Source organism: Hypomesus nipponensis, chromosome 23 (assembly GCF_054491055.1).
Source record: "Hypomesus nipponensis isolate SF chromosome 23, ASM5449105v1, whole genome shotgun sequence".
Lineage (NCBI taxonomy): Eukaryota > Metazoa > Chordata > Actinopteri > Osmeriformes > Osmeridae > Hypomesus > Hypomesus nipponensis.
Genome location: NC_140383.1, coordinates 14870797 through 14883275, shown reverse-complemented (window position 1 = coordinate 14883275; position 12479 = coordinate 14870797). Strand labels below are relative to the sequence as shown.

The following is a 12479-nucleotide window of genomic DNA, read 5'->3' as shown; positions in this document are numbered from 1 at the left end:
GGTAATACGAGAAACTGCAAATGTGGAGTTCTTGTTGATTGAATGTAAAACTGTAAAATTATGAACTTTGTGACACGACGTAAAGACATGGTTTCCGCTCGACTATGCGTCTGTACCGGCGACATTATCACTCAAATTTCAAGACTTTCGTGACCCAAATCAAATGTCTGATGCGACAAATATATCGTCTGATGCTTACAATAATATATATGTGAGATAACAATGGTTTGTGCTAGCCAAAGGCAAGCACACCCCAATAACAAAAAGAACATGTTGAAGAAAGAAATTTAACTTTTGCCTACTCCTCCTTTACATTAAGTCAGCAACTGAGACAGACCAGTCTGTTTACATTATTAGGAGACAAAGAAGCTATTTTTCTGGATAATGTTGCCTGAGACTGAGAACCGTGTCTCACAAGACACTGTGGTTGCAGGTGTTGACAAGTTCTTGCGTGCAAGGCGTGCCATCAGAAAATGTGCTCCTTCTCTTGTTGACCACCACTGCAGTGGACACAGGTCCATGTCGATTTTGGGCTCTGATTTGTGACGGCCCAGACATTTGTCTATAGCAGGGGTTTTCAAAGTGTAAGACAGTGAGCCTCCCTTGAGAGAACATCAAGTCACCGGGGCCTCCCCCATTTTAACGTGGTCATAGAATTATTTTTGGGGGGGTATTTCACGCTGTTCCTTAAGGTCTCTGAATAGGTTATGTAACATTGGTTGGGCTGAAAATGTTGCTGTTCTATGCGCCCTAATGCACCCTGTGAAATGGCCCTGGAATAAAACAAGAGGGTTTCTTCTTTCTATGGTATGCTCATGAATATATATTTGAGCTGCACGCTGATTGTTTGGTTTACAACGAGTGAAGTTGCTGAGCAAAATGCAACATGGCCAACATTACTCACTGAAACATCGAAGGTGGCGACTTGAAATAAAAACGTACAAATAAATCTATTGTGCTAGCCATTTTGATGCCCTACGCATAATTCCTTTATGATGCTCCCCCCCCCCCCCCCCACCACCACCACCACCACCACCACAGCTGCCCTGTCAATGCATCCACATTCTGTGTTTGATATGATGCTAGTTACAGGGGTTAATGCGAGCGCTCAATGCGCGCGAGCGAAATTTTGGGGCCTTTATTTGCGTGCATAATAGTTTTTGGAGCATAAACAAAATATGTAAAATAAACAGCCGTTTTTCAATTGGTAAAACCTTGTCTAGTGAAGGTGATGTATTTTTGTCTCTTAAATTTTCAGCCCCACCGTTACGTTTCTTAGCATGGTTTTCCAAATTAATTATAAACATTTAAAACTGAAAGCATGCAGCCAAGGAGCTCTCCACCTTTATTACTCATTTAAAAACTATTTGATCAATCGAATATAAAAGCATCATAGAATGTACAGTAAAGTAACATCTAGCTGGCGTCAGTTATTTCAAATGCATAGATAATGTTTAACAGTAAAATCAAAATTTAGTTTGCACCTAAATTTGAGTGTGCTAAAATTAGCAATAACTTCAGCTAGTTCGAGGTGTATGCATAGGCTAAGTCAGCAGCACATTTCCCGTATTTAACAATAATTAAACATGGACTTACCTGAAAGTGATGCACGGGCATCTCGCAGTTTATTTCTTTTTCTGCCCCTGACTCCTGTTGTCTTTTTGAGGCCATTTTCGAAAAGTTTACCTAGCCTACTGTTAAAAGTTCGTCTGGCCACTGAGATAGGAAAGGGCACCCACGGCGAGCTTCGGAAAGTTGTGTGTATATTTGTTTTTTTGTGAGGGGGGGGGGGGGGGGGGGGGGGGGGCACTGCCAATTTGTCTCGGGGGAATGTCCCTGTAATTACTGTAAGTCGCTCTGGATAAGAGCGTCTGCTAAATGACTAAATGTCAATGTAATGTAAATAAATTACTAAAAAATAAATGGCGCTGGGCGTGGATAGAAGAAGGTAGAGACGGTGAGCCTTTTGGCAGTTGGTGCAAGAAACTAAGAGAGCCTGGCGTTTTGCTCGAGGAAGCTACCAATGCCATCAGCAGTAAGAAAGTGCTTGCTCGCCATGTCATAGAGCCGCTGCCCGTGCACTCAAACTTACCACTACGTTGCCGGGAGCAACTGTTGACACACCGTTGTCTATGACTGACCATGTCTGTGACTTAAAAATACATTTGTGCACATTTATTGCGGAACATGACTCGTCATTCACAACTTCTTAGCCACTGGTCACCCTGTGTAGAAAACTAGCAGAAGACAAAAAAGTGTTTCTCTTCATTATAACATCATTATTATATCATCATTATAACATTTCCATACAACACAATATCTTTAGGAACTGTCTCTACTGCCCATCCCAAAACATGTTTAGGAATTTTCTTTTGATATCTAAAATCTTTTTTTAATAATCTAATATTCTCTCTCAATGGAGAAGCGAGGTTATTGAACAGCAGCCTTCATGGCTCTTTCATTGTTGCTAACAGTCTTTTCTTTTTGCAGGTTGGTACTGAATATTGAAGTGTCACCCCCCCCCCCCCCTTTGGGTGATGAAAATGGTTTTGTAACATTTGACCAGGTGTCCTTTATTTTCTCAATTGCAATTTAATTTGTATACACAGACGTGTGGTGCATTTACTGTTTTGTACAGAAGGTTCAAGTGTGTTGTGTAGAATAGATTCTACTACTATTTTCCCTCTTGTGCTTACATTTTAGTCCGCGCAATAAACTCTGATTTCAGATATCATTTGCTGTGTCTTGCTTTTGTGCTAGTGAGAGAACACCAAACTTGTTTGTGAAAATGTTGTCATTAAGCTTTGAAAAAAGTAATTGCTTGTAGCATTTGGGTATGGTACCAATGGAAGGAAAACATCTCCCCCCACTGGTCATATAACCCTCTCCAATCTAACTGATCCTAACCTCCAATGTCAGACCCTCAAATGAGGGGAGTTGTTACTGTATCTTCTACCTTCTTCATGAAGAAATGCATAATTAATTTAATAAATGAAACTCTTCCACTGATTTTGAAACAGCTGTAAGAATTAGTTGGTTATAAAAATGCATAATGCGTTTTTCATCAAAATAATTGAAATAAACATTTTTGACAATATGGGCAGTATCTTTGTATCTTTGTGTTGTGTGGTAGTGATTGTACTATGTAAAACATGACCTAAATGTGTCAGTGCACCGCAATTAATTACATATAAATAAAGCAAACCAGGTCAGAAGCCTCTGGAAGAACTATGTGGAAAGAGTCAGTGGCACTGAGAACTGCTATCGTCGTTCCCTCCACAACGGTTGGGTGGCAGTGACGTTCCGAGGCAGCCAGCCAGCCAGCCACAAGCCATATGAAGAAACAGTCACAAACGCTCCTCCCACATGGTACAACCCTCAATGACACACTACCCACGTTCTTGTTCAAAAGTGTCACCCTAACACAACACAAACAACCCCTACGTTAACTATGCTATGCCCACCACGGGTTGTGATCGACTTTACCGTAGATACCGATTAAAAGTTGTAAATATGTTATTCTGACATGGTTGCAATCTTCCCTAAAGGCATGGTTAGGAAAGGCCACTACAAATGTTTCTCTCCTAAAAAATCATAGATTTTGCACCATTAAGTGACTCGAGCCTATAATTAAATTAAAGTGGCAGAACTAAAATATTTACAATAAACTTCGTCTGCCTCGTGGATACTAGCTGAAGACTGAAACAGTGTCCAATTTGATCAATTAAGCGTTGTTAAATGTTTCAAAGAAATAAGCAAATGACTCTCGTAAAGGTAGTTAATTAGTTTGTCTGTCTAGAATTTTATAAAATTCATAATGTGTTAACATTACACCCCTCAAAATAAATTACGTTTTACATCATGGTCCCTTGACAACTGAACCGGTCCTTGACGTTAATTATTTCTACCCTGATTTTATAGTTTTGAACCCAGATGGAGGATGGTCTTTGATACCCCCTTTCCACCAAAGTGAACTGGGAGCTAGTTCGGAGCTGGTGCTAGAGCCAGTTCGGAGCTGGTTCAAGAACCGGAGTGGATGAGCGAGGGGTTCAGTCATCATCACCACTTGACAGTTGACAGATTGCAACGGCCCGTCTTGCAGCTAATATGACAGGTGAAAGAATGAACATGTAATACCACTGTAATGTTGTGGACAGAATGTTTATGAGTAGGCCTACTATAATTTAGCCCACGCTTTCTTGTCACTTTCAGGCGACCATGCGAAAGTGCCACATAGTCTCAAAGCAATGATCAGTAAATATTGAACTGTGACAACACGTTCTTATCAACGATTTTACAGTAGCCTACCAGCCACGTTTAATTTGAATCCTATAGGCCTACACCGATCAATTGGCACCCTTTCTGATTTGTGCAGTAGAAAGATTAATTAGTACAACCCTTAGCAGGTCTCTGGCCAAACCCTTGATGATTAAATTCTCCAATGATCTTGATGTCACTTCTATCCCCTCGTGTGAGTCCACAATAACCCCCCCACACACACACACAAAAAGTATATATTTTAAGGGAGATTTTATTTAGAGGCGGTGCTTGTTGGCTCCAGAGTAACGTCGTAACGACACTTTTTTTCAATCCCAGTTAACAGAGTTTGACCAGGAGCGGAGTTGGAGCTGGGGGTCGTCTACATTTGGGGGGTGATTGCTGTTTTTCAGCAGATTTTTATTTTTTTATTTTCTTGTATTTTTTTCTACTATAGGCTACTTGGTTTCGTTTCTCCTAGACTTGAGTCCATATCGAGATCTTCCTTTAGATCATGAACAAACTATATGTCGGGAATTTGAGTCCGTCGGTCACTGTCGAGGACTTGAAGCAGCTCTTTGGCGAGAGGAAGCTACCAGTGGCCGAGCAGGTTCTGCTTAAATCCGGTTATGCTTTTGTGGACTTCCCCGACCAGAACTGGGCTATAAAAGCAATTGAGACTCTCTCCGGTAAGTGCACACTTACTACACAAAAGGAATGATGCACTTAAGACAGACACAAGGCGGTCCGAGTTCAAAACTATTAGGCTAATAGGCAAAAAAAAAAAATGAAATAGGCTCATTATCATCACCTTACCAGCATTTCGCTCGGGATTCGGTTGGCTATTGCGCTCTCAGATCAGTGCCAGAGTTTAGATTATCACTCAGTCATGGTCATATAAAAATCATAGACGAATAAGTACTCTTTACATGACAAAGGAAAACAGGCTAATTGCAATGTAGGCTAATTAACTCTTAATGCCTGTATTGGTAGACTCGGATATAGTTAAGGGGCGCTACTTTGCAGTCACCCATTGGAATGTATGGGATGGTCTGATGTTCGGGTAGGCATAATTATTTTTCAGTTATTTTTTATCTTGATTTTATTGAAAAGAACCAACCAAAGTAACCGGAGAAAACGTGTCAAAGCCATGTTCCTATGATGTCTGTGTATGTTTTTACGAGGTGTCTTGAGGGTAGGTGATGAGGGTCCGGAGGAACGAGATCATAAACAGGTAGCTGGGGGGACGAGGTAAGACTTCAATTCCGAGCTGCGCCAGGCTACTTATCATCGTAACGAAAAAGGAACACACGCTGTCGGTGAAACCTCGCAGTACAACAAATCATAACAACTTTATCCATAAGACGTACGCCTACCTATAGGAGACAAAGTAATTCCTCTTTTGAACGCTCACCTCTTTCATCTGGCATTCTTAAATGAAAAACTAATTCTCATTGCAATGAGGCTTGTGATGGGAGTGGAAAGCATGGCTGCCCATTCGCCATCGTAAGCTTTTTATATGTTAGCTCGTGAAGCTTTTGGCGCCGATTTTCTGAAATGTAATAGATTAAGTTGCACATAAATAATATTTTTATTTGATAGTAACCAAGAAGTGTACAACGATCATGCAAAGGGTCAGTTTGACCCAAATTAAATGCATTAAGAATGATGAACCGTTAGTTAACTAGTTAAATGGTTACTGTAACACTTCAGTCAATGAGTTAAAAAACAAAAATCTCACAATTCCAACATTACTTTTACTATAACGCTGATCTGTGCATTCCTCCCTTACAGGTAAAGTTGAATTACATGGAAAGGTGATTGAGGTAGACTACTCTGTTCCCAAAAAACTAAGGTAATGATGCTGTCCATCTGTTTTTGAACCCATCTTTACAAATATTGTCGTTAAAAGTTGATACATGCGATGGAGAAAGGGAACATGCTTTTGTTGTTGCATTGGGCACGTTGTGTTTATTGATATACAGACTTTATGACAGTATTTTGTTAAACAAATATATTAAAAGTGTAAGTTAAAGTTAGCCTAACTGCACTGAAACATTTCTCTACAATTATGTCATGTTGGCCTGCGTTTAAAAAATGGGTGAGCAATTTGAAGCTAAACACTTCCTGTTTTGGTGCATTGTGTAAGTCCTCTTCATATTACTATTTTGTGAAGGAAGTCTTTACAAGTTGCTTGCCACTACTTAACCTAGCAAACATATATATGTATTGATTAGTTAGTCACATCTTACATCTATTTTATAGTCTTAATCCACTGGACGACAGCGCAGTAAGTTGTGTTTTTATAAAGTGTCATGGTGATATAGGCCTTCGATTTATTCAGTAATTGGTAGAAACACTGCAATGTATTATGTGTTGCATACCGATCACAAAAGACCACGTGTGTGTGATAGAGATCTGTGTGTGCGTGCACGTGTGTGTGTAAACTGTAAGTGATTGTTCCTTTAAGTGCCCAATAGCAGTGTGTTACACAAGACTAGCCTCCTTCGTTTATCCATCCACGTGAAAGCAGCCTAAATGCTATATCAAACATAGTCTTACTGCCTGTACTTTTATCAGAATGAAAAATAAGACATACACAGATGAACCATTAAATAATTAGTATGGCACACAAAATAACTATGCCGTTCAATGCTCAGAGATTTAGTGCAGTACCAAATAGCCTTTGGCGTAACATAAAGGTAAACAAACAAGACCCTTATGGAAGGTTAACACATGACCCAGGCTTAACGTATTTACTCGCCAACTTTCCCCCTCGTGTAAACTTTGGGTAGAATGTCCTTAATAATAGGTCTATGAGAATTTAATTAGTGTGGAATTTACCTTCTTTTGTGACCTTGTCCGTGGGTGAACTTGAGAGAATAAAATGTTTGACATTTAAATTGATATCTTGAAATATAATAGATCAGATTAATACTTACAGTATGTACGTGTATAACAAAGGCCCCACGCTGCTCTCCATGAAAGCTCGGCATGTGCGTGACATGGAAGTGGTCACAGTTCTGATTGGAGAGGCTGCCATGATGCAGGGCCTGACACACATGGTTGCGACCTGCAGCACTAGCGCTTTCATAGCGTGTAAGGAAAAACCGGCATCGTGACACATGCCTTAAGTTGAAAGGAGAAAATATTATCATTATATAGCAAAGAGAAAACGCAGTTGAGAGGCCTCTCGGGGTTTAAATTTACGTAACTCGCACATACATGACATATGGATAGATAGAAGTCACAATATCAGTTTATAACATCAACATACTACGTCAAATGGTTGGCTAATTTAGATATGTGTGTTAGTGGTGAGTTGCACCCTGTCAATATGCAGGATGTTTGGAACTGTTTGCTGGGATACTTATTTAATTGAAATATAATAGATTGTAAACCTACATTTATGGATTTACGCATAGCACATTGATATTCTATATTGCCAACTGCAATAAAGCTGCGTTCCAGCATTGTAATTGGCAAGTTTTGTGACTATTGGGCAGTTTTGTCTAACTTGTTTTCAGTGTAATTTATTGTTAAATACTTGTCTTTTATTAATCAATACACCACCCCAAATCAGATCTGTCTCTTAGATTAAAATGTTCATAGCGTGCACTGCACAATTGACTGCATTTAAAGTAATTTGATAAATGTTGCTAATGGACTTCCGTCTTAGTCAAAGCATTGTAATAAAACATTATTACATTTATTAGAACATGTTCATTCAACAAGTCATTTGATCCCCTTATTGATATAGATTTTATTTTAAGTGTCAGCTCATTAAGAGTTATTTAAATTCTAATTGTTTCTAATATTTTATTGAATTAAATTATTGTTTTTAACATTGTTCCAGTCTCAAAAAGATTAATATGTTTTGAATCATCATTGGTTTCTAAAACATTCCAAAAGTTTTTTGAATCATTTGCATTGGAGATTAAATAGTTTTTGAACGATTACCTTAAATGTGTGGTGCTTTCCTTTATATATGCTTGATTATTAACACGGTTAAGGATAATTATTTTATCACCTTATCACACTTATAAAACAAGTATTTAAAATTCTGAAATGCAATTCTGAAGTAGAGTTTCAGTTAATTATTCATAGTACAGTGAAGATGTAAATGTGCATGTTTATTAAACACATTTCAATTCACTAAGGCCTAGATCGTTTCTCTAATTTGTTTTTAGTTTATACTAATTCAAGGCAAGATTGAAACGCAAGATTTTCCATTGAGGGATTATAGTAACGATTTTATTTATTAAAATCGGATTTAAATAGATTCGTACTGTTAGTGCATCTCCACAACTTTATGATAAAGGGACTAATTATGTGTTTGTTTTTAATGTTAACAGTTTGTTGTATAATAATCATTTAAACTAAATATGAGATACATAACCATTACAGTCCATTTTGATAGAAATAAATTGTTTAAATAATTACATTTTTATGAAGTGTTTACTTTAAAGAACAATGCTACTGAAAAACTGCTCTGTTACTAGAATTATAATTTTTGGTTAGTCTCTGAAGGTTTGACCGGATGAATGGGTTTCATGTTCTTACACTCATAAACTAAAGAAGTATTAGTTTATGTTCTCGAGTATATATATATATATGTATACTGTAAAAAAAAAAAACATCTATATTAGATGGGTAATATTATATATACTTTTTTGATCAACAATCCAAAGTCTTTTTTTATGTTTTTCAATATAAATCAAATCTCACAAAAACGCCCCCCCAAAAGAGAGTTTTAAAAAGAATTCAGGGTTTCTGAAAGCTTTTATTGATGCAGTACTGTATGTGACAACTGCATGTGCAGCGATGTATAAAAAGGCTGAAGGTGGGAGCAAGGTCAACGATGTTGACATGCAAGTTGAAGCTTTGGAGGCATGCATGTGTACTGTACTGTGCAGCTGGAGGGTTAGCACTGTGTGTGGCTGAGGGGTTGTCCAGACCACCTGCAAGACTTCAGGACAGAGTCCATGCTGTGTGATTGATGTTTTTGTATATTAAGTCTTTTGGCTGTGGAGTGACTTTGGAGTACATTAAATAGGCAGTTACAGAAGGGGATGTTTTATTCTAAAGGATTGTTTAAGGATTGTAGAGGTCAGTTTCAAACACTTGATATGCGGTAAATGTCTACGTGTTCCTGAAAGAAGTGCTTATCAGGTATGTAAACAATCGATAGCAGACATATGATTAGTTATGACCCATTTGTAATAATGTATTTTCGAAGACATGAACAAAGAGAAACCTAAGCACAAAGGCTACAGATATACAGCACCTGTCTTAAGAGCTCTCATCATCATTGAAATGATCTCCGCTATCTATGGTCTGATGCCGAGTGTGAAAACAGGACTGTAATTCTGACTACATAAGCTTTACTCCTGGTAGGATGTATCAGCAGTGTGTATGTAAACCTCTGTGGAACTGCTGCATGCTTGCAGATGTTTGTTGGTGTGAGTTGGTAGAGCGAAATCTGATCATCAGTTGATCCATTCTGAATCCATTAATGGTCCCGTGATGGTGGCAAGGGAGTTGTCTGTACTGCAGCCTCTGCTCGACAGAACCAGGACACAATCCTCTCAGGCATACCTTCTCCCCTCCTCCTATCCTCCTGTCCTACCATCCTCTTTTCCTCTTCTTCTCCTCCCCTTCTCCTCCCCTCTGTCTATCCTCCTCCTGTCTTGACAGCATCCTCTACTCCCTTTCTCCTCACCTCTTCCTATCCTATTCCCCTCCTTTTGTCCTACCATCCTCTCATCTTCCTCTCCTCCTCCTGCCCTACCATCCTCTCTGCCTGCCTTTTCCTCCCCTCCTCCAGTCCCCCCCTTGTCCAACCAGCTTCTCCTCTGCTCCTCCTCCACTCCTTCCATTCTACTCCTTTTTCTCCCACTCACCTCCTCCTGTGCCACCGTCAACTCTTCCTGTTCACCTACTAATAAACTCCTCCCATCCTCTCCTTCTCCTCTCCTCCTCCTGTTTCCCTCTCCTCTTCCCCTCCTGTCCCAGCACCTGGTCCAGTATGGCTCAGACTAGAATGAGTGGGAGGGGGAGTGGCCTGGTGATGCTGGCCAAACACAGCATGAAACGGACGAGGAGAGCATAAGCTCTGCCGTTCAGAATCAGTCTGCATGCCGGCACATCTCTTTCCAGCGAAGAGATGAATCAAAACCGTTCCACAGAGCTATGGTAAAAAGAATCACTGAGGTGTTCAACGTTGACACATTCTCTGAGGTGTTAATGATCTTGCTTGCTAGCTATATTTACTTGACTGTGGCAGACTGAAGATATCCAGGAGCTTATGTCCAAACTGTGTTTGTCTTAAATACTGCGCATGTAAGGGTTTGCGCCCCCCCCATTCTCCTAAAAGAAAATGAACACAGAGAGCTTGTTGGTTTGTGTTTCTTTCTTCAAGCAGTAATACATCACATTTACCAGCACACATGTTTCCACAGCCTTGTGAAGGGGAACATTAGATGTGAGAGAATTGCAGATGCAGAGTATTCTGCCTCATACTCAATATAATGAAGGTGTTTTTCTTCTGCCTCATACATTACAGTTTTATAAGGGTTTATGGAATGTCGGTTTGGCAGGGAAAACAGGCTAAAACCAGTTGCATCCCTATGGTAATGCAGTGTGAATTTATACACGTATCATATAGTTTTTTTGACTCTATTCAAATTAAAATGCATTTTTCAAATGGCAATTAAATGTGCAAATAAGAATTAAATGTGACAATGTGGCAAATAACAATGCAATCCTAAATTCATTTAAGTCACTTCCTCACTTAGTGACTTTGATAACATTGAACAGTCGACACCACTTTGGCCACAACGATTTTGTTAATAGGTGTGCTCAACTTCATGAAGCGCCGGTGGCGCCGATAAGCGGGTGACTTGCATGCCGGTTCAAATTTTTGTCCAACTTGAGACGGCGCCAACGTCATGTCACTGTGACGTGTGTCATCAAAGTACAGCGAGAGCTATTCGAGAGCAGCCGGCTGGGTCAGCCAGCGCATCTTCTCCAGAGCAACTGCATGATGACACAGCGTATTCATGATTGTCCGGAGTCAACCAACCATCACGTGTATTGCGTGTTTTATTCTGACACCTTCAGTTTTGCTAAAGCTCAAATTCGGACCAAACAGTAGGCCTACAATTGAATTTAATTTTGCCTTTATCGACTGCAATACCATTGTGGAAGAGAGTGTTTAAGTCCGTCAGTTCACGAACGGAAAGACTATGTTGAGTTGAATTTTGGTTGTATTATCAATCTGCAGATTGGAGAGAGAGTTTAACACAGCCCAAGATATAAAATGACCAATTTCAGTGCACTGAAATCGTATTATTGTATTTATTTAATCAAATTTAATTTATTTACATGGGCAGTGCACATCAATGAACATGACTGTAGATGTGCCATAATTAGCCAATATTGCAATTTTTCATATGTAGACCCTTGACATAATTTCAAAAAGTCACCCTAAAAAACAATACATCTTATATTAATACAAAAGCACATTAGTTAGCCTAATTTCAAAAAGGTAGCCTACAATGTGATTGATTGATTCCAAGCACACTAAATCATTTAAAGACATTATATAAGTAGGACATTTTATCTAAACTCATATGCCTGATGTTAAAGCAGCAAACCACGGGAAGCAGAACACCTCCGATTGACGGCCCGTTTTCAACTCCTCCCCCAACTGCAAGTGGAAACTCTTGCAGATCGGTGCATCCAGCCCATAGAGGTAATGATCCAGCCGCAGCCAGCCACAGCCAATGTCGAAACGAGGAAGTGACGTCCTAACTGAAGACCCGCCTTGACGAGTCACTGACAGATTGCATTGCCATTTGAATTTTATTGCTAAAAGTTTGTGGTGACAAGTAAATGTTAAGGCAATAGAATGGGGGCACTTTCTCGCTGCCACATTGAATTAATCGAGGATTACATTGTCATTTTGACATTGAATAGTTATTTTTTACTTTCCCATTTGAATTGCTGATTGCGTTGCCACTTTGCACATTGAAGTGTCATTTGAAAAATGCATTACATTTAAGTAAACAGTCGAAAAAACCTATGAGGATATGTAATAAGCTTTCATTTTAAATCGTATTCAAAATAATTCAAAGTGAAATGCAGATTGCATTTCCACTTTGCACATTGAATTGCCATTTGAAAAAAACTTCCATTCCAAAGCATGCCCTTCATACTTT

The 12479-nt window shown here is 39.3% G+C and overlaps 1 protein-coding gene across 6 annotated transcripts in view; it reads left to right on the top strand.

Annotated features, from left to right (window-relative positions):
* Window positions 1–4597: 4597 nt before the first annotated feature.
* igf2bp2a (insulin-like growth factor 2 mRNA binding protein 2a) overlaps window positions 4598–12479 on the top strand; it is a 187652-nt gene continuing 179770 nt past the window's right edge. For 2 of the 6 annotated variants that reach the window (XM_084689429.1, XM_084689430.1), the window contains exons 1-2: window positions 5398–5647; window positions 6052–6112. Coding sequence is in view for 1 of the 6 variants with exons in the window: in XM_084689428.1 (XP_084545554.1) it covers window positions 4772–4946; window positions 6052–6112 (236 nt within the window). In the remaining 5 variants the exon portion in view is untranslated. Of the gene's footprint in view, window positions 4947–5394; window positions 5648–6051; window positions 6113–12479 lie in introns of those variants that run through there. The other 4 variants (XM_084689426.1, XM_084689419.1, XM_084689428.1 and 1 more) reach the window with 3 other exon arrangements.